A 22,994-nucleotide genomic window follows, 5' to 3' on the forward strand; every position below is an offset into this window, starting at 1 on the left:
CGTGACGGCGGTCCGCACGGCCTGGACCCCGGGGTCGGCGGCCTGGTCCGCCGCCATCCGGGCATAGTCGATGCCAAGGTGGACTGCGTGCGCGACGGCCCGGGAAAGGCAATCGGCCACCGGGTTGTCCATCTGCTCGGTCCAGGTAACGTCACCTTTGCCCGGCTTCCCTCGAAGGGCCTCGTGTAAGGGGCGCAGGAGCTGGGCGATGCGGGGCAGGAACCGATGGTAAAAGTTTACCATGCCCAGGAACTCCTGGAGCCCCTTGATCGTGCGGGGGCGCGGAAACCCCTTCACCGCCTCCACCTTGGCCGGTAGGGGGACGGCCCCGTGCCTGGTGACGCGGTGCCCCAAAAAGTCGATGCCGGTGACGCCGAACTGGCACTTGGCGGGGTTCACGATGAGGCCATGCTGGCCCAGACGTTCGAAGAGCGTGCGGAGGTGATGAAGGTGCTCTTCGCGGGACGCGCTGGCGACGAGGATATCGTCCAGGTAGACGTACAAAAATCCAAGCCGCGCAACACGCTGTCCATTAGGCGCTGGAACACCTGAGCTGCATTTTTCAAACCGAAGGGCATCCGAAGAAATTCGAAAAGCCCAAATGGCGTGATGACAGCCGTCTTCGGGATGTCCTCCGGCATGACAGGGACCTGATGGTAGCCGCGTACGAGGTCCACCTTTGAAAAGAAGGACATCCCCGCCAAGCGAGCAGAGAAGTCCTGGATGTGGGGGACGGGGTAGCGGTCGGGGGTGGTGGCGTCGTTGAGATGGCGGTAGTCCCTGCACGGTCGCCATCCCCCGCCAGGCTTGGGCACGATGTGGAGCGGGGACGCCCACGCGCTCTCGGAGCGCTGCACGATGCCGAGCCGCTCCAGCGTAGCGAACTCTGCTTTAGCTACGGCGAGCTTCGTCGGCTCGAGGCGGCGTGCCCGGGCGTAGACCGGTGGCCCGGCGGTGGGGATGTGGTGTTCCACCCCGTGTTTGACAGCCCCCGCCGAGAAAGTGGGCCGCGTGAGGGCCGGGAAACCCGCGAGGAGGCGGGTGAATTCGTCCGCTGCCGGAGCGTACAGATGAACCTGGCCGGAACTGACCCGCTCAGCAAGCCGCTCGGCGAGCCGCTCGATGAGCCGCTCTGTGAGCTGCTCAACGAGCCGGGCAGCGCGCACGCGAGCGAGCTGAACGTCTCAGCCTGTACAAGCCTTCTGCGCTTTACATCCACTAGTAATCCATTAGCACATAAGAAGTCCGCACCGAGCAGTGCCATGGGCACGTCGGCCGTAACGAACGACCAACGGAAAACCTGCCCTCCGAACCGCAGAGAGACAGCGTTTTCCGTACGTGCGTATAGACGTACCATTGGCTGCAAGCAGCACGGGACCTCGGCCCGCGGTTTGTTTGTCGGACGTACCGGCAGGAACGACACTCACCTGCGCTTCCGTGTCGCCCAGGTAACGGCGCCCGGACAAGGTGTCCGTTATGTACAGGAGGCTGTTTGAATTGCCGACGCTCAAAGCCGCCACCGAGCGTCGGCTCGCCCGTTTCCCGACCTGCCGAATGAGCACGGCGGGCGACACTGCCGAGCCTCGTGGCCGAACTTGGCGTGGAAGAAACACCAGGTGGGCGGCTGCGGCGGCGGAGGCCGCGGTTTTCTTTGCGGCGGCAGTGGTGGGGGGTGGGGCGTGGCAGCGGACACGAGGTGCGGTGCATCAGGGAAAGCCTCGGGAGCCGCGGCGACCGCGCCAAGACTCGCCTGCGTGTCCAAAGCCGCGTAGTACTTGTCGGCCTCGGCAGCGAGCGCCCGGGGTTCCGTTAAGGCGGAACCGGCCAACGCGAGGCGGACCCGTGCCGGCAGCTGGCGTCGAAATAACGCCGGAATAGGGCGTTCGGGGTTTCGTCGCCCATGAGCGCCAGCATATGATCCATACGGACCGACGGTCGCGTGTCCCCGAGGTCGGGGAGGTCCAAAAGGCGATCGGCCCGTGCGTCCACCATAAGGCCGAACGTGGCGAGGAGGAGACTCTTGATCGCCTCGTACCTGTCGTCGGCCGGTGGGGTCCTCAGGACCGACACGACGCGGGCGGCCGTGCCGGCCCCGAGGGAGGCAACCACGTGGCAGTAACGTGTCTCATCCGCCGTGATGCCTCGAAGCCTGAACTGGGCTTTGGCCTGCAGGAACCAGATCTCCGCCTGAGCTTCCCAGAACTCGGGGAGCTTCATTGCTACCGCGTTGGTTGCCATGTCGGGTGGTCAGCGACGGCTGACCAGAACATCGGAGGGTCACCAATTAAAGCGCGGTGCTACGCGCGCTCCTTGCTTACCAAGAAGGAAGCGGACAACGCGGGTAAAACAAAAGTCTTTATTGACAAGAGGTCACTGTAGCACTGGCGCGCTCCGGGCTGCGCGCCCGGTGAAAATCCTGAGGCCACGCCTACCCCTCGGCGTGGCCGCCGCCCACTTGGTGCGCGGAATGATGTCACCACGCCAGTGGGCTTCCGTGTCTGCCACACGAGACAGGAATGACGCAAAACGTTTTTTTTTGTTTTTTTTTATGTAGAAGGCTCCAGGCACAGACTATGTCGTCCTCATCGAGGCCAGGCCTAAATAAAAGAGCTGCATTGATAGAAAAGTAAAGAAGGAGAGAATAGTCTAAGAGTTTTTGAGAAAGCAGAAAATCTGCTTTTTGAAAAGGGGAAGATCATAAGTGTTTGGAAAGACATGAGAAGATAAAGAGTTCCAGAGTTTGGCAGTGGAGGGGAAGAAACAACCATCATAACGGCCCACCCTTGAGTTGCCAATGGCCAACAATAATCATGCGATGTAGCGGTTTGTCGAGTATTACGTGGTCTGGCTAATGGCGGAGCTATGCAGGCAGCAAGTTATTGGGAGCAGAAACCGAAGTAATATCTGTAGAAAAGAGAAAGAGAGCCAACTCTGCGGCGTAATTTGAGCGGGTCGACTTTTGAGGTCGGATTGGGAGAGTTGATAAGTCAATTGATAAGGCGGTTGATAAGGCTTATCAATAAGGTGTGGTCGGTTACCTTATGTGATTACCTTATTTGGGCATAATACACGTGCACAGGCCTGTTGGACTTGTGGTTGTGCGGACGTGACGCACGCGCGGTTGCTGGAGCCACGCCCTCCGAAGAGGGCTTTTGGCTTTATATAAGCGTGCCGACTTCGGTTCGAGTTTAGTGTGCTGCTGCTGGATCTTGCTGTTACAATAAACCATCTTCGAACCCTACGAATGGCCTCGTTCTCTCGCCTTCCACGACTCCTAAAAAGGATTGATAAGGTTGATAAGGCGCTATTGTGGCTAGGCCCAAAACGTTGTCGCAGATACCTTCTACATTCTGAGTGACCATGCGTCACGTCACGTCGGCAGGATAACCATATCCGGTTGGTGCACCTTAGGTATTGGTTCCAGACAGCATGTTTGACAGGTGACAGCAACCCTGGCTTGCAATCAATCAGTGCCAGAAGTGTCAAGAATCAGTTACATGAGCATATCATCCGACCACGACGACCAGCAGTATGTCCAATTTTATTGCCACGTCATCGACATGCGCACCGAGCTTGATTCAGGAGACAAGATCTTTACTCCTGCCAGGGAGTAATACATTCCATCGTGTCCGTGTGTGTGTGTGTGTGTGCGCGTGTGTGTTCGTGTTTGTGAACAAGATATCTGGAAAAGTTCTGAACGGATTTGGATGAAAGTTGGTGGGATGATTGCCCTTGGGATGGGGAAGAATTGATTAGTTTTTGGTGCTCAGGATATTATTCCGGATCCAGGAATTTTTTGAAGGATTGTTTACCATTGGAAGAGAGGGCTCATTTTTTTAAACATTATCTTCTATATTTAACATTGTGATATGAAAATAGTTTTCATATTTGTTGTAAATGTAGTTTAAACTCGTGGTTATGCGTTAGAGCAGTGCATGTTGTTAGCAGCGTCGTCTTCAATGTTCATTTTTTCTTCTTCTAATAGACATATTCTGCCATTTTAAAACCACCAAAGTGTGTATTCGGTTTCCCCTTTTCATAAAATATATCGTTTGATATATATAATGCTTTAAAACTGTTTTTTTTTGTTTGTTTTTCTACCTCAGAAGAGATATCAACATTTACCTCAGCAAATGTCAATCGCGGTGTCAGTATTTGATGAACTTATAAAGACTTAGGTGAGTTATAAGTGTGACAAGCATGTGCACGGGATTCTTCCCAGAAGAATGAGTGGTCGCATTAGCTTGTACGACTTAAAATGAGCGAGTTTTGTTTTGACGTTTGGGCCAGTTTTACATGTTGTATATCGAAGGAATGAAACGAACGTTTTTTCTGGCTTACAATTTTATTTGAAGTCACATATACCTCAAAATACACTCACTTATATAGAATTGAACGCTGAATCCGAAAATGTGAGTGAAATTGCCTTGTTTTTTTTTTAACATTATCTTCTATATATTCTAAATATATATCTGTGCAGTGTCTGTCTTGTGTTGTCTTGTCTTGTCTTGTGTTGTCACTGAACTACTCCCTCAAACTTTTGTGAAATAGTATTATTCCAACTTGACCCACGGCGGGGGTATGCGCTCTACTGAGTGGCGTTCTAGTTACAGATGTCTTTACAGATGAATCGAGGTTCCATCTTGACAGTAGTGATGGCCGTTGTCACGTTTATCAACCGGAAGGAGAACGTCACGCTGACGCATGTGTTGTGCAACGTTCATAGTTCGGCGGTGGAGGCATGATGGCATGGCATCACCGCCAAAACCTAAATACAGCTCCAACAAGAGGCATCACCGCACATCACAGAATCCAGTTGGAGATCATTAATGGCAATTTGGCAAGTCTCCGTCCTCACATCCTCCCGTTCCTGCAGGTTCATGGACATCACAACACTTCAACAGGATAACGCGCGTGACCTAACACATGCACGAGAAGTCACCGACTTCATCACACAACAAAACATCCCCACACTTCCCTGGCTAGCTGTTACGCCTAATCTTTCTCCCATAGAACATGTGTGGGATGAAATGAAATGACGACTGTGCCGTCTTCAAAACCAGCCGACTACATTGGCCCAACTGCGACAGGCCTTGGTACATATCTGGAATGACATCCCTCTAGCTTTCTTCAACCATCTTATGTCCCCAAATGAGGCACCGTTGCCAAGTGTGTGTCAACATCAATGGTGGTCTCATCAGATATGAGCTTCTAACTGACGTTTAACCGCACATTTGTTCGAGCCTCTGGAGACATGTCTTGCAAACATGTGTTGACGTTCTCATGTCAATTTCATGTTTAGCAAACACTAAATATCAATATGATCAAACAGCATGATGTGTTTGTTTTCATTTCTCATTTCACATCGGTGTAAATGATGCACAGGAACTTTTTGGGTTAATATATAATAGAGCCAATGTACGTACCATAGATATGTATGTATGTACAGTCGTGGCTACAAATATTGGCACCCTTGCACTTTTTCAAATAATGCACCATTTCTTCCAGAAAATTGTTGAAATTAAAAAATATTTTGGAATCCACATTGTTAAGTGTTATCTCCCCAAACTCTGGTTACGGTGCCCCTCAGAGTCTCGAGAGGGAACTCGGCAGAAAGATTTGTTATTTTGAGTGTTTTAATAAACCATGGTAAAACCACACCAATGCAATTGTGTTGAACAAAACAAGTAATTATTGTATTAAGAACTCTCACATACACAATAATAACACTCTTAAAGAAAGTACAATGAAAATATCACTTGCATCAAATGAACAATACATATGATGGTACCATCATTCCCCCAATGCTCTCAAAAGCAATAAACTCATGATACGCCAAACGTGAATGGAATGTAACAATCCTAAAGGCCGTGCACGAATCCCCACACTGGGCGAAGGTCGAAGTTGTACAGAACGCCAAGAACAATAGGCAAGTATCGGCGCGGCTGCGGATGAGGAGTTATGAGGTGAGAGGTCGGGCAGATGGTGACGCGGGGTAACGATCCCCAAAAACGTGAGTGCAATCCACGCCCCACGTCCATCAACGATTAAGCCGATATGGAAACCAACGGCGATCAACACAATGCTGTCAATATGGGAATTAAGCCGATATGGAAACCAACGGCGATCAACACAAAGAGGTCGATATGGGAATCCCAATGACAAAACACGAAGCACCAGGTGGACGGCCTCCTTGAGGAAAAATGGTGGATCGGCCTGCAATGAAGGTGCTTGCTTTCCCGCCAGCAATAGTTCACGCTTGGTAGCAAACCCTGAGATGCAGGTTTAATTGCATTCACAATTTGGGACAATGTGGTGGGCCATCCCTTTCACGGAAGGCCACAATTAATTCGCGACCAATATCGAGGAAGTCCGCTCGCAGCCTCAATGTGACTCACAGCTGTCTCCTTCCCCAGCCGATTTTTCTCCTCTCCTCTTCCGGTTTCTTTTCTGCATTTTTCTTTTTCCTCCACAAACATTTCATTTTACCTCTTATGAAAGTCTTTTTTTTTTTCTTTTCTTTTTTTTGTATACAAGATCGAGGCTCGTGAAAGAGCGAACATTAATCACACAGAAAGACAAACCGACACAAAAACATATAACATCGGGAGCGGTAGACAAGATGGGGAGAGAGGGGGAAGGACACAAACATAACATTTGAGAGCAGGGACCGAGAGACATGGAGACATCGAGAGATCTGAGAGAGGGCGAGGGCTTTGGGGGGGGGGCATGGGAAGGGGGGGGGGGTGGGAGAGGTATAAAACATATGGACACAGCCAGGACTTCCAGGAAAGAAGTTGGAATTTCAAACAAGGTGGATCTGGGGTGAATTAGCGGGGGTAGAAAAGATCAAGGTTTTGGATGGGGGAAGATAAGAGATGGTGGTGAACAGCTGTTTTAAAGACCTGGAGGGAGGAGTGGGATTGAAGGGAGTGAGGGAGTTTGTTCCAGAGGCGGGAGAAAAGAGGCATGAAAGAGTGAAGGTGAGCAGAGAGCCGAGATTTCGGCAGTTTAACCATCAGAGGCTTGCTGGCAGATCTTGTGCGACCTGTAGGAATATTTGGGGGACAGAGCACAGAGAGAGCTGGGGGTGCAAGGCCGGAGAGGAATCGGTAGAAGACAGAAAGACCACCTACCTGCCTGCGGTGAGTGAGTGAAAGGCCCTCAGAGATAGCTTCATCGCGGGAGATTCCAATAATTCTGAAAGCTTTGGTTTCAACAGCGTGAAGCTGAGCTAGGTGTGAGGCAGGAGCACCGGCCCATAGGCGAGAACAGTATTCCATTGAGCTACGGATGAAAGCCTTGTATGTGGTGAGGAGCTCAGGTGTGCCGAGGCAGGACTTCACATGACGGAGGATGCCCAGTTGGCGACTGGCTTTGGAGGCCAGCTTGGAAATGTGGTTTTCCCAAGAAAGATCATGGCAGATAGTGAGACCCAAAAGCTTGAGCGACAGAACTTCTTGGAGAGGATTGTTGAGAAAGTAGATGGGAGGGTTGTCCAGTCGATCTTTTCGGAGAGACATAGCAAGAGTGTGAGATTTGTCAGGATTGAAAGACATGTTCCACTTGTTTGACCAGTCTGTGATTTTGTCCAAGTCTTCAGAGAGTGAGGAGGCTGCAGACTACCGATCTGAGGGAAGCGGAATGGAGCGGCAGAGAGTGGAGTCATCAGCAAAGAGATAGAGAGGATTTCCAAGAGAGTCAGAGAGATCATTGATGAAGACCAGAAAAAGCACAGGACCCAGAACACTGCCTTGGGGAACTCCAGCCTGAACAGGAAGAGGAGATGAGAGAACCCCATTCAGGGCCACACGTTGACGACGACTAGAGAGGAAGTCAGCCAGCCATGCGTGGAGATTTCCATGGATACCAAAAGAGGAGAGTTTGGTGAGCAGAGCGGGGTGCCAGACCGTATCGAAGGCACGTGATATGTCAAGGGAGACAGCTCTAATTTCCTGTTTGGCATTGAGGACCTCCATCCATTGTTGAGACAGCAGAAGCAGCATGTCCAGAGTAGAGTGACCTGGTCTGAAACCAAATTGATGCTCAGAGATCAAGCCATTGGAGAAGAGGAAAGATTTCATATCCGAAGCAATGATGGATTCCATGACTTTGCTGATAATTGGGAGAAGGCTGATTGGTCTGTAGTTGCTAGGATCTGTTTTTGCACCTTTTTTGTGCAAAGCGGTGATGTTGGCTGATTTCCAAGCAGATGGCAGTTGACCTTGAGCAAAAGAGAGGGTGAAGAGAACAGAGAGAGGGTGAGATAGAGCGGCAGAGCAGGATTTTAGGACCCGTGGGCTGATGCCGTCCGGTCCAGTTGCAGAATCAGGGTCGAGGGTTGACATAAACTTTTCCACCTTGTCAGGAGGAAAGGACACAGAGTCCAGGAGCAGCTGGGTACGACTGGGTATAGTGGGTACAGAGAGGGATGGGTTTGGGACACAAGATTTAGAGGCAAACACAGAGTTGAGGCATTCAGCTTTTTCATGTGCGGAGTCAGCTGTGTAGCCGTTTGAGGTAAGGGAGGGGATGGAGGGGGAACAAACACCAGAAACGGATTTGACCAGATGCCACCAGCATTTGGAAGAGGGAGACAGATAAGAGAGTTCGGTCTTGAGAACGGAGAGATATTGTTTCCTGGCTCTCCTGAGGGTGGACACACACTTGTTTCGGGCTTTGTGAAAGGAAATGAGATTTCCTTCCGTTGGATTTGCTTTCCAGGAGACGAAGGCAAGTTGTTTCTGGGCAACAGCCTCACCACAAGATTCCGTGTACCATGGACGGGAGGAAGGGTATGACAACTGAAGACGAGATGGGATAAATCTGTGCATGAGGGAGAGCAATTTACTTTGGAAGAAATTTCAGGATGAGTTGATGTCAGAGGTGGTAAAGATGGGAGACCAGTCCAGATGATTGATGGCTGCTTGAAGACCGTGCCAGTTGGCCTGAGTGAAATGCCAGACTCGTCGACGCTGAGCAGGCTCTCTGAGAATGGTCAGAGAGATGTCCACTTTAACAAGGACATGATCAGATGATCCGATTGGCGCAGAAGAAGAGCAGCAGACATTTTCAGGGAAGTTAGTCAAAACCAAGTCCAGAAGAAAAGATGCTCCATTGACTGAGATCCGGGTCGGGAAATTGACAGATTGTGTCAGTCCCAGTGAGTCGCAGAAGTCCTTTGCTGAGGAGCCATGGCTGGTGAGGGAGGTACCCACACCCAGCCAACTGGCATGATGACAGTTGAAATCACCACATATGAGGAAGAGAGAGTTGGGATGAGTAGATAGAAGTTGGTCCATATTATCAGACAGCGAGATGTAGATGGAGTCATCACTGTTTGGTGGACGGTACAACACACATATGAACAAGAGGTGGGAGCGAAGGGGAAGCCGTAGCCAGAGGTATTCCTGGGGGTGAGGTGGAGAGAGTACAGTGCAGGGCGAGTGAGGAAGAGAGTTTTTGATAAAGATAGCAATCCCACCTCCAGGACGAGGCTCAGGTCTATCATACCGGAGGAGGGAGTAACCCGGGAGAGATACTAAGGAAACAGAGACATCATGAAGGAGGAAAGTTTCTGTTAAGCAGATCACGTCTGGTTTGACAGAAGCAACCTGTATGGAGAGATCAGTTAAGTTTGAACGAAGACCCCGGATGTTTGAGGTCCATACCATTAATGAAGAGGAAGGGGGAGCATCGGATACAGAACAGGGGGGAGGAGGGGCAGGGTAAGATGTGGAAGAGGTGGAAGAGGTAGGGAGAGCTGTTGAAGGTGTGTCAGAGATTTCAGAATAGCTCGGAGAAAGGGAAGGATGGGGCGGACAAAAGGTTTGATGGTGATTGGGTGAGGCACAATGAGGTGTTATTTGAGGAGGGGGAAGAGCGAGGCAGAAGGTTGGGGGAGATGGAGGTGAGAGTTGGAAGGGGGAAGAAGCGGGGAGGACGCTTTGAGGAGGGGGAGTGAGAGGGGGGAAATTTTGAAGCAATGAGGGTGGGGAGATTTGAAGGGGAGGGGTGAGGGGGGAGTTTGGGAGGGAAGGGACAAGGGGAGGGATTTGAAAGGGATGGGATATGGGGGAGATTTGGAGGGGAGGGGTGAGGGAGGAGTCTAGGAGGGGAGGGGCGAGGGGGCGTCTTGGCGGGGAGGGGTGAGGGGGTAGTTTAGGAGGGAGGGGGCAAGGGGGGAGATTTGAAAGGGATGGGTGATGGGGAAGATTTGGAGGGGAGGGGCGAGGGGGAGTTTGGGAGGGAAGGGACAAGGGGAGGGATTTGAAAGGGATGGGATATGGGGGAGATTTGGAGGGGAGGGTGAGGGAGGAGTCTAGGAGGGGAGGGGCGAGGGGGAGTCTTGGAGGGGAGGGGTGAGGGGGTAGTTTAGGAGGGAGGGGGCAAGGGGGGAGATTTGAAAGGGATGGGTGATGGGGAGGATTAGGAGGGGAGGGGAAAGGGGGAAGATTTGAAAGGGATGGGTGATGGGGAAGATTTGGAGGGTAGGGGTTATGGGGAAGATTTGGAGGGGAGGGGTGAGATTTGATTTTAGAAAGTGTACGATTAATGGGAAACGAACATTTATTGCAAAATGAGTTTCTTGTGACCTTCGAGTCAAAAATATGTTTGAGGACGCTGGATGGAGGATGGAGTGCAGGAGAGTTTAGGGAATGTAGAAAAAAGGCACTATAAGAGATGGAATTTTTTTTTGGGATGAATAGATTTGGTGAGCAAGTCGAAAGCAGCCTTTTAAAGAAGAAGAAGAAAAGGTGTTATAATATATGACGGAATACATAACTTGAGGGGAAAGTGTAAACATTGAAGGTTAATAACAGTGAAAACTATCTGGGGAAATGGGGGAGAAACACGTGGTCGAAGAACGAACGAACGAATAAGAATGAATAAACGAATGAGAACAGAGAAGGAATTTTTTTTATTTTTTTTTGAGTTGAGATTTACACAAGGAAGTAGGCTATGGGGTGAAAAGACTGGGAAAACAGAGAACGAAAGTTATTGGATCACAAACGACGGACCGCTGAGAGAAAAACAAAGCCTCAAGGTTGTACAGTGTACACTGTACAAGGCCTCAAGACACGACACGAATTAACACGATTTTCAATACAGGTATGAAAGATTTGCACCGAAAATCTTCCTCGGGACACAATATACGTACGTACACACCATAAAATAAATACAGTTATAACGAAAATACAAATGGGAACAATTACTTAACTTCGATTTCAAATCGCTCGCGACACGGCAAAGGCCTTGCTCGCGACGCGGCAAACAGACGATTAATTTATGAAAGATAAACACCGAGAAACTTCCAAGGGGCACCCTATCACTTCACACACCGAACGATAAATACAGTTTTGACAAAATACAATTGTGAACAGACTTAAATTTGAAAACGTGGAGACCGTGTGGAGCTTCGAGAATCGCTGCCGCCTCCATTTTACACAGAAATCTTTACAACAATCTTAGCTTATTCCACACAGAAATCCTAAAATGGCCCGGACAATATTATTGGCATCTTTTAGAAGTTGTTAGAAATAATTAGATTTCAAGCAGGTGATTCTCCTTTACTTTGGAATTGAACTCACCTGTAGTGAGTTTCAGGTGCCTGCAATATAAAAATCATTCATTCAACCAGTTTGAATAAAGAAAAGGAGTCATTCTGCTGTTTTGTGTCACTGTGTGCACCACAATTGCATGGAAAAAGAAAGAAAACCAGAGAATTGTCTGAGGTCAGACACAAGATTGTAGCCAAGCATGGACAATCTCAAGGCTACAAGTACACCCCCAGAGACCTTGATGTTCCTGTGTCCACCGTACACAATGTTATCAGGAAGTTTAAGGCCCATGGCACTGTAGCCAACCTCCCTGGACGTGGCCACAACAGAAACCTTGATCGAAGATTGTAGCGAAGGATTGTTCCACTGGTGGAGAAAGCACCTCGATCAACTGCCAAACAGATTCAAGCTGACCTTCAGACACAAGGTACGACACTTTCAACTCGAACTATCCATCGCCAACTCAATGAAAGGGGGTTCTATGGTAGCAGACCCAGGAGGACTCTCCTGCTGAGAGAGACATAAGAAAGCCCGACTGGAATTTGGCAAAATTCAAAGAAAAGAACACCTTCCCTACAGTCAAACATGGATGTGGTTCAGTGATGTTTTGGGGTTGCTGTGCTGCCTCTGGCACTCGGTACCTTGAATGTGTGCATGGCATCATGAAATCAGGAGATTACCAATGCATTTTGGAGCACAATGTTCAACCCAGTGTCAAAAAGCTGGGTCTCCGTCGAAGGTGATTGGTCTTGCAGCAGGACAATGACCCCAAACACACTTCAAAAATCACCCAGGTATGGTTCAAGACAAAATGCTGGACGGTTCTGCAATGGCCAGCATTGAGTCCAGATCTAAATCCCATTGAACACCTGTGGGGAGATCTGAAAATAGCAGTTGAGAGAAGGCTCCCTTCAAATCTGGGAGAACTGCAGCATTTTGCACAAGAAGAGTGGGCCAAACTCCCAGTAGAGAGGTGTAGGAAGCTCATTCATGGCTATAGGAAGTGCTTGACTGCAGTTATTTAGTTCAAAGGCTGTGTTACCAAATTATTTTGTCTCGGGTGTCAATAATTTTGTCAATGCCATTTCTTTTTATTTTAGGATTTAAAAGGATATATTAAGTTCTGAATCAAAAACAAAGGTTCTGTTATATTAACAGTGAAATACAGAATTGTGGAGACCAAATACTTTTGTCAATTTCAACTTATTTTGAGAGAAAATTGTGAGTTATTTGAAAAAAGTGCAAGGGCGCCAATATTTTTGACCACGACTTATGTATGTATGCATGTATGTATCATCTACTCCTCTGAGAGGATTTGACTAAGAAAGCTGAAGCTTTCAGGGATTAATGAGAGCACCCTGAAGTTATTTGTACATGTGCATGCTTCATTTGATGTTTTGATGAAAAATAAATTTCACTCATCTTGGTATTTTCTTCCTTCGAGGAGGAGGTGGGGATGCAATTGGAATTATCTGAGCTATATAACCACAAAGTATTATGTGTGCACATAAGCAGTACATATGTTTTTGCTTTGTATATGTAACCCGGGTTAATTGTATTTTTGGGAGTGATCGAAGCAGCGGTCTGTTGCCTATACACCACCCAAATAAAGTGATGTGTCAAAAGAACATGTTGCATTGTTGCATGCTTGGAACAAGATCGCTCGTAGGGAGGGTACTTTGCGATGGTATTCAGAATCATAAAGGTAATAACATGACCTGCCTGACGGCTTCCGTAAGGAGCGGGTCCCTCTAGTAGTAGTAATGCAGAGAAAGCTGAGGCAAGATGCACCCTCCTTGATGGGTTTTTTTCAGTGTACCGAACATTTTTCAGTTGAGATTACCCACAATGCCATCAGTCAGAATGATCTCTGGTGTGGATGTTCAGAATAATAAACATTTCACTAAGACCGAGGATGATATACGCTGTGAGGGGGGGGGGGGGGTGTGTATCCATTGTCTTTGATCATGCTCAATGCTCAATATGGATCATTTCGCCCTCACTGCATCCTGATGAAGTTTCTTCCAATGTTACACATTTTCCATTCATATGACTCCTCCGTGGTTGGTTGTATTCACTTCCCTGGCAACGGTAGCATCAGTAGCCCTACAATCTAGCACATTTATCTCATTATTCTGACACTGCAATGGAAGGTTATGCTAATTATTTGGCCTTGTTCGGTCGTTTACCTTTTCTTGCTTGTTCAGCTTGCCAACCAATATGGCGTCTGCACACTGCATCATAGGTACTGAAACCCTTCTATATATACACATAACCAAATGTATGCGAACACCCCTTCTAATTAGTGGATTCGGCTGTTCCGGCCACACCCATTGCTGACAGGTATATATAATCAAGCACACAGCCATGCAATCTCCATAGACAAACATTGGCAGTAGAATGGGCCATACTGAAGAGCTCAGTGACTTTCAACGTGGCACGTCATCGAATGCCACCTTTCCAACAAGGCAGTTCGTCAAATTTCTGCCCTGCTAGAGCTGTCCCGGTCAACTGTAAGTGCTGTTATTGTGAAGTGGAAACGTCTAGGAGCAACAACAGCTCAGCCGCGAAGTGGTAGGCCACATAAGCTCACAGAACGGGACCGCCGAGTGGTGAAGCGCGTAGCACGTAAAAATTGTCTGTCCTCGGTTGCAACACTCACTACCGAGTTCCAAACTGCCTCTGGAAGCAATGTCAGCACAACAACTGTTCGTCGGGACCTTCATGAAATGGGTTTCCATGGCCGAGCAGCCGCACACAAGCCTAAGATCACCATGCGCAATGCCAAACGTCGGCTGGAGTGGTGTAAAGCTCGCCGCCATTGGACTCTGGAGCAGTGGAAATGCGTTCTCTGGAGTAATGAATCACGCTTCACCATCTGGCAGTCCGATGGACGAATCTGGGTTTGACGGATGCCAGGAGAACACTACCTGCCCGAATGCATAGAGCCAACTGTAAAGTTTGGTGGCGGAGGAATAATGGTCTGGGGCTGTTTTTCATGGTTCGGCTAGGCCCCTTAGTTCCAGTGAAGGGAAATCTTAACGCTACAGTATACAATGACATTCTAGACGATTATGTGCTTCCAACTTGGTGGCAACAGTTTGGGGAACGCCCTTTCCTGCTTCAGCATGACAATGGCCACGTGCACAAGGCGAGGTCTATACAGAAATGGTTTGTTGAGATCGGTGTGGAAGAACTTGACTGGCCTGCACAGAGGCCTGACCTCAACCCCATCGAACACCTTTGGGATGAATTGGAACGCCGACTGCGAGCCAGGCCTAATCGTCCAACATCAGTGCCCGACCTCACTAATGCTCTTATGGCTGAATCGAAGCAAATCCCTGCAGCAATGTTCCAACATCCAGTGGAAAGCCTTCCCAGAAGAGTGGAGGCTGTTATGGCAGCAAAGGGGGGAACCAACTCCATACTAATGCCCATGATTTTGGAATGAGATGTTCATTGTTCGGGCGTCCACATATATATATATATAGTCACGTGAAAAAGTAAGTACACCCAATGTAAAGTTTTGACTTTTTCAACATATTTCAACATACAACTATTTGATCTTCATTTCAACAATATTGATAGATAAAGGTGATATAATATAACAAATATCATGAAACATTTACATTTTGTAGTCCATTGTATAATTTATATAAACATAAACGCAAATTTTGCATGTGGAAAAAGTAAGTACACCCTTGGCTCTAATAGGTGGTATTGCCCCCTTTCGCAGAAACAACCTCAAGTAGGCGTTTCTTATAACTGTCTACCAGTCTCTGACATCGACTGGGAGAATTTTTTCCCACTCCTTCATGCAGAATTCTTTCAGCTGTGCGATGTTTGAGGGATTTCTTGCATGCACAGCTCGTTTCAAATCCCCCCACAACATCTCGATGGGATTTAGATCCGGGCTTTGACTTGGCCATTCCAGAACCCTCCATTTCTTTCTTTTCAGCCATTCCTTGGTGGATTTACTGGTATGTTTCGGGTCATTGTCATGTTGCAAGGTCCACCTTCGGTTGAGCTTTAACTTTCCGACAGATGGCCTCACATTATCCTGAAGCACCCTCTGGTACAATGAAGAATTCATAGTGGATTCCATGATGGTGAGCTGCCCAGGCCCTGATGCAGCAAAGCTGCCCCAAACCATAATATTTCCACCACCATGCTTTACAGTTGGTGTCAGGTTCTTGTGGTCAAATGCTGTCTTTGGTTTTCGCCAAAGATGTCTTCTGGTACTGTGGCCAAATAGCTCTACCTTTGACTCATCTGTCCAGAGCACATTGTTCCAGAAGTGCTGGTCTTTGCCTAGGTGTTCATTGGCAAACTTTAGTCTTGCCCTGATGTTCTTTCTGGACAACAAAGGTTTCCTCCTGGCACATCTCCCATGTAGATCAAATTTATGCAGCCTCTTACTAATGGTAGACTCGTGCACTTTGACATCAACAGTGGCAAGAGCTACTTGTATGTCCAAAGATGACATTCTGGGGTTCTTAGAGACTTCTTTCAGCATCTTGCGGTCTGCTCTCGGGCTGAACTTGCTGGGGCAGCCTGGCCTGAACAAGTTGGCAGTTGTTTGGAACCTTCTCCACTTGTGGATGATCTTCCAGACAGTCGAATGATTGAATTCAAATTGTTTGGAGATCTTTTTAAATCCCTTCCCAGACTCGTAGGCATCTATAACCTTCTTTCTGAAGCCCTCAGAGAGCTCTTTTGATCTAGGCATGGTGACGCCGCACACTTCAACAACAAAGAGCAAACCAAACTAAATGTCTGAGGTTTAAATAAGACAGGTTCCTCCAAGATCTTCTCCAACGATGTTCTAATCATTTGCACCTGAGGTGGTGCACCTGATTCTAATTTTAGGTATTTGAAGTCGTGATAAATGTAGGGGTGTACTTACTTTTTCCACATGCGAAATTTGCATTTATGTTTATTTAAATTATACAATGGACTACAAAATGTAAATGTTTCATGATATTTGTTATCCTATATCACCTTTATCTATCAATATTGTTGAAATGAACATCAAATAGCTATATGTTGAAATATGTTGAAAAAGTCAAAACTTTACTTGGGGTGTACTTAGTTTTTCACGTGACTGTATATATATATATATATTGTTACGGTTCTCTCGACGGCCTTCTTCCCCTTATCAAGGGGGGAGTAATCCCCTTGTCTTTACTGGCCTGGCGGAACCGAGATTTATTACGTCCTTTCTGGGCGAGCGCAAAATAGGGTTTCGGGACCAAATTCTCGCTCGTACCTAAGTACTCGCGCCGCCACGGAAATGAGGTAGCAAATCTCGCATGAACCACGTGAGGTTGGAGTACGCCGAGCGGTTTGCGTACACATGATCCGCGCAGTCTCATCTAGTGGAACCCGATTGGAGCGATCTTATTCGTGCCACGCTTCGTCAAATGGAGAAATCACGGGAACGATCGAATCAGGAAGGAAGAAGGAACAGATGGGTTTAATGATTCCCACACGTATGTACAATAGTCCGTGGGCTGAGTAGGGTTTACATGCACCCCCCCCCCCCACAACTTAACTTCCCGGGTATGTCCATGTACCCCCCACCCTAGGGGTTAGAAAAAACCATGTTAACAGAAAAAAACTCATTCCCTCATAGTTTGACCTCTGGTGACCTCATTAGTGACCTCATTTGCATATAACACATATCATTGTAAAGAGTGTCCCAGGACAAACATTTTGAGGGGTCATATGCAACCATAGGATGACTAGGTAAAAAGTTATGGCCATTTGAATTTCGCCTACCCCTAATTTTCAGAAATCACTGACACAGCGGGGGTAACATCAAAATATGCGTGGGAGGTACCTTGGGAATGAGTTTTTTTTCTGTTAACATGGTTTTTCCTAACCCCTAGAGTGGGGGGTACATGGACATACCCGGGAAGTTAAGTTGTGGGGGGGGGGGGGGGGGGTGCATGTAAACCCTACTCGGCCCACGGACTAAAGAAATAACTATACTACAAATGAGGCTACATGTTGCTTGTGTGACTATCTATGGGGGGCAAACCTTTAACATTTATTGAACTCACTGTACAAACCTCAAAACCGTAACTATATATATATATATATATATATATCTGCGCAGTGCCTATGTTGTGTTGTCACTGAACTACTCCCTCAAACTTTTGTTTCCATGGTGATGAAGTGTTTTTAATTACGTGGTGGTGAGGTATTTTGAATTACGTGGTGGTGAAGTGTTTTTAAATCACGTGGTGGTGAGGTATTTTAAAATCACATGGTGGTGAGGTGTTTTGAATTACATGGTGGTGAGGCGTTTTGAATTACATGGTGGTGAGGTGTTTTCAATTTCGTGGTGGTGAGGTGTAATCGTCCCAAACTTCCAGTCTGCACCTACCCTTCCCGTATGTATGTGCTGAGGGGTTCTTTTTTGAAAAAAAAATAAAAAAATTGAACTTAAATCTTCAACCTAAATTGCTTATAAAAATGTAATATCACAAACACTACAAATAAATTTGTGCAAAATAATTGTTTATATTATGATCGGTGTAAATCATGACAACACAGAGCAAGTCAGGGACAGTCATTATTCTCAGCTAAAACAAGCCCGTTCCTCTGTAACGACGCGTGGTGAGGCGAGCATAGCGAGCCGAGCCAAGCTAGTATATATATCTTGTACAGTTCATTGCCTAATACTGACGCAAAAAAGCCGAACAAGAGAAGAGATTGTAAAATAATAAAATTGGATTAGGCCAAATAAAACAAAATTCCAGCTGATCGTCCCCGCCCGCTTCCTTTTTTGAAGCCACCTCATTTTTTTATGACTTATATTTTGTCAAACATCCCGAAAAATATCCATATCTTTGTGTCCAACTGTTGCACCATTCTCTGAATTGATAATTTTCCCCATGTGAATATTGAGTTTTTATAGCTTCTGAGCCACAGCGCAGAGAGCTGTACTGCCACTTTCTGTTCTGACATATCTATCATATGTGTGATACACGAGCAATACTGATCTGTGTACATGTCTGCGTAAGTAGGTTCCATCGTAGCCGCTGCATTAAAATTCAGTGCACGCTTACGATTAAAATTATGCAAAATACGACTGGTTCTAAAACTAGCAAATTGCCTGAAGAATGGAGTTTTTTTTTCTTTTACCATGCATTTATATTTGTTTAGAATTGTGGATTGTGTCTTTAATAGGCCGAGTGAATGTGCAGGTGACATGTCAGGTATATGATATTTATGATATGTCAGGTATATGACCCAGATCATGATATTTGTTTGGGGGTAGAAAACTGACATGTCTGGCACATGACTTGTGTCATTTTTATTTTTTGGAGGAGGGGGTTAGGGGGTGGTGGGGGGAGGGTTGGGAAGGGGTGGGCAGGTAAAAATCTGGTATGATTTGTGTTTTTTTGGGGGGGGGGGGGGGGGGAGGGAATGTCATGTACATTGAGACCATTTTCCAAAAAAAGAAACGAAAAAAAGGGTCCCCTTCCATTTAAAAATTAGAACAATGTGACTGTGTCGGCAATATGCCTCCGCATGGTCCCACAACGGGTAGATGCCATCACTCTGCATATGTATGGGTAGTGGATCACGTTTGTGAAGTTTCGTGTTGATTGGATAAGGTTCGTTTTTCTATCCAAGATGGCTGCCAAACCACATGACCTATGACATCATCATTTTCAAACTATATGCAACAGTGCTGTTAGATGATATTTGTAAAATTTTGCATCAATAAGGTGAGCGGTTTCAGAAATATAATTATTTAATATTTTCCTTCAATCCAATATAGCTGCCAAACCATGTGACCTATGATGTCATAAATTTAATATTTCAATATAAATGGGTCATAGATCATGTGCAATTTCAGATTTTTAGGATAAGGAATTCGAATAAAACATTTTTGGCTGGTATACCACTTCACTTATGATGTCATCATTAACCTGATTTTGTTCCCCATTGGGAGTACTTGACAATGTGCCAAGTTTCAAATTTTTCCATTCAGTAGTTTCCAAGAAATATTTTTTAAATTATTTGCGTTTAATCCAAGATGGCTGCCATACCACGTGACATATAACGTACAAATTATCATTAAAACATTCTGCATGGGTGTCACTCCTACCCTGAAAGTTTCGTCTCAATCGGACATGTGGTTGCTGAGGAAAACGAGGTTTAGCCCGGACGGACGGACAAGCCGAAAACATAATGCCTCCGGCGACTTTGTCGGCCGAGGCATACAAATCTGGACGATCAACTGGTATTTAAAAAATATCTAGCCTAAAATATATAATTTTCTAATTTATATCTAATTTTAAAAATAAATATCTAAAAATATCTAATTTAAAAAAAAGAAAAGAAAAAAAAAAGAAGCTATTAAGGGAAAGTTATGGACTACTCGCCCCCTACAGGACGATTAACAAATCAGTGAAAAGATGGAAAATTGTGATTTCGGAAAATTCTAAACTCGAACTCGGCAACAAATCGGGATAAATGTGAAAATTGCACAGGCAATGTTCATTTGTTTGCCCGGCCATGTTTTTATATCGCATTAATAATCCTTATTTTACACTTAATATCCAAATCCCGATCATAACACAAACTAACTAACTGCACATCTACCTGATCATATTAAACCTGAGGAGAACCGAGCTTGTGCCTGCACAAGACCCCGCGCCATGATCCTGCGGACTGTGCACACGGCCGCAAACACATTTAATCCTCCACAGACGTTTGCAAGAGCAGTTTAAAATGGTTTCACACAAATATCTCTTCAGAAAAGCTGAATTAAACATACAGTATATATCCACAGTATACTGCGTCCGCAAAGACTCAAGCTGACCCACCATGCTGCGCCCTCGGATTGCTTAGGCCGCGCCGTTGCCGGAACGTCACCATGGCAACGTTTCCTGTAACGCCGAAGTCTCTCGAGCGAGTATTAGTCTCACTGTACTGTACTGTACTGTATCTGTAGGCTGTAAGCTGTAAGCTGTAAGGATGGCCGAGAGATATGCACACACCTCTGAGCCGTCTTTGGCGACAGGTATACACACTCGCCACGTTAAATAATGTTGGTCGAGCTGTATATTATTATTAGACATTCTCCCCTCGGGCCTCGTTTGCCATTTTAATAATTGCAATAATTTTAATGATTCTCAGGATCTGAGGGTTGTTGTGGCAACGAACTGGTGGAAACTTGAACTTGTACAGAGTCGGTGGTGTATAATGGTGAAAGGAAAAAATAACTTTTAGAATCTCGAAGGAAGCAGCTTCCTTGGAAGCGGAACGTTCTGTTTTTCCCGCGTCACGGTTCGTCCAGCGTGGAAGTTCCTTGTGAGGAAACTGAAATCATATTGTTATTATGATAAAGAAATCATGCGGTACAAATTGCCGAAGGGCGTGGTTTGGAATCGTGACGTCACTTGCGGAAGTCCCTTGCCTTACGTCACGGTGACGTGACAGTTGGACCAGCATGGCAGGTTGGTGTTTGGTGTATTTTTTGCTGCTTCAGCAGCTATTTCTTGATTTATACCGAGGTTCGCCTCACTCAATGAACCTTTATTCCCGTTTCAGACTTGTCGCTGTTTCAGGAGGAGGCGCAGGACGGATACAGCGGCTGTAAGTTTGTGGAAGTTCGACGTGCTTATGTAGATGAAATATTTTTTAATTTTTAGGAGCAAATGGCCAGGCCCGTAACTGTAAGGGGACGAGGGTGTTTTGTGTGACATAAGCAAACTGGATATTTACTGTCGATGCAATGGCTTTTACCTTGACGCAATGACTTTGGGATCGGCAAGACGAAGAAGAAGAAACACGACTTGTGTATGTATGCAGATTTGTCTTGCAGGAGAAAAATGAAATGAAATAATGCGATGAACCTGGGGTTGTGAATACCTCTGAACGATGTATGTTGAATGTTCCATTCATGTGCAATTTATTACCTGCGGCACCGAAGGTGGATGGACGTTATATTTGCACCCCCTGCCTGACCCGTGTCCATCTGTCTGTCTGTTTGTGAACAGGATATCTCAAAATGTTATGGACGGATTCGAGCGAAACTTGGTGGACAGGATGGGTGTGTGACGAGGACGAATTGATTCGATTTTGGTGAAGATCTGAATCTGGATTCTAGAATTTTTTTCAGTGATTCTTCACCATTGAGAACTGGGGCCTAAACGATATAGTATGATATCTCAACAAGTTATGGACGGATTTGGACGAAACTTGGTGGACAAGTTGGTTAGGTGACAAGAACAAGCTGATTAGATTTTAGTTGGGGTCCAAATCCAGATCCGGCCTATCGGTGAGATATACAAAACATAACCAGTTCAGCCTGGCGGAGGTATGCGCTCTGCCGCGTGCCGTTCTATTTATCATCATGTTTTGTGTATTGGTGACTGCTGGATGATGGCTTTCATCAATTACCATTAAACAAATACACCTGGCGCTCACGTGGTAGAATAAACAGTATACTGCACCGACTAAGGGTATTTTCAACCAATTTCAATGGTTGCTAGAAGACAGGGCAGCATGTAGAATCATACGAACATAATCATAAGACTTTAAACAAAGAAAAACAAGAGAAAAATGACCACAGTGGTCACCAGCTGTGACGTGTAGAATCATGAGGATATCCGTTGCAATATGCGCTACCAAATTCGACCAGTCATTAAATTATACGCGTGCACTAGTGTCTTTTTGTCTTTCAGTTCTGGTCTTGTCCTTTGTTTTGCGACCAACATGCTTCATCACCTGATTACATATAATGTATGGACGTGAATCTTATTTCTGTTAATGTTAATGTTAATTCATTAATGTTATTTATTAATGTTAATTCTGGGTGGCAGAAGGATAATTTGAAACGGGCTTGATCGGTAGGGGAAGTCCGAGTGTATGCGCATGCGCTATTCAATAATTACCCCTAATTTGTGTCAAGTTCTGTGAAACGAGATTGATATGAAAACATTCATGTTGTCTTTGTTGCTAAATTTATTCTGGTTTCTTCAAACAAATCGCGATTTTAGTCCGCGATGTTCTTACCTCATACCAACGCACGTCTGAGTGTATGCGCATGTGCTATTCAACAACAAGAACAACAACGCGGTCCTCTCATAGAGTTGCTCGTCGCAGCTAAAAATACCTATTTTGGGGGGCAACCCCCTCTCCCCCAACCCCATATACCTCCTAGGACCCCAATTTTTCTAATTCCTTGAACGAACATTGGTACATCACGGATGGTGGTTTGTGGTCAAGTTTCATCTAAATCGTGTGTGTAGTTTCAGAGAAGAAAGCAAGTACCTATTTTGGTTGGCAACCCCCCCTACCGTCCCTCCGTATACCCCTAAAGGGGCAGATTTTTTTTTTTTTTATGCCATGAACAAACTTTGCTACAGCATGGGTGGTGAAGGTTATGGTCAAGTTTCATCAAAATTA

At 46.3% G+C, this 22,994-nt stretch overlaps 2 protein-coding genes across 13 annotated transcripts in view; one reads left to right on the forward strand and one right to left on the reverse strand.

Moving 5' to 3' along the window:
* DRC4 (dynein regulatory complex subunit 4) overlaps positions 1-20,640 on the reverse strand; it is a 79,503-nt gene extending 58,863 nt beyond the window's left edge. Inside the window, exon 1 of one of the 3 annotated variants that reach the window (XM_068126660.2) lies at positions 20,408-20,640. In XM_068126660.2, the coding sequence (XP_067982761.2) occupies positions 20,408-20,410 (3 nt within the window). In that variant the 5' untranslated portion in view covers positions 20,411-20,640. The remainder of the gene's footprint in view (positions 1-20,407) is intronic. The other 2 variants (XM_068126661.2, XM_068126663.2) reach the window with 2 other exon arrangements.
* Positions 20,641-20,922: 282 nt separating this feature from the next.
* PPP4R1 (protein phosphatase 4 regulatory subunit 1) overlaps positions 20,923-22,994 on the forward strand; it is a 119,342-nt gene continuing 117,270 nt past the window's right edge. For 7 of the 10 annotated variants that reach the window (XM_068126655.2, XM_068126659.2, XM_068126658.2 and 4 more), the window contains exons 1-2: positions 20,924-21,040; positions 21,135-21,179. In XM_068126655.2, the coding sequence (XP_067982756.2) occupies positions 21,034-21,040; positions 21,135-21,179 (52 nt within the window). In that variant the 5' untranslated portion in view covers positions 20,924-21,033. Of the gene's footprint in view, positions 21,041-21,134; positions 21,180-22,994 lie in introns of all 10 variants that reach the window. The other 3 variants (XM_078785818.1, XM_078785821.1, XM_068126657.2) reach the window with 2 other exon arrangements.

The sequence above is a fragment of the Myxine glutinosa genome, chromosome 10, assembly GCF_964187855.1.
Source record: "Myxine glutinosa chromosome 10, kmMyxGlut1.1, whole genome shotgun sequence".
Lineage (NCBI taxonomy): Eukaryota > Metazoa > Chordata > Myxini > Myxiniformes > Myxinidae > Myxine > Myxine glutinosa.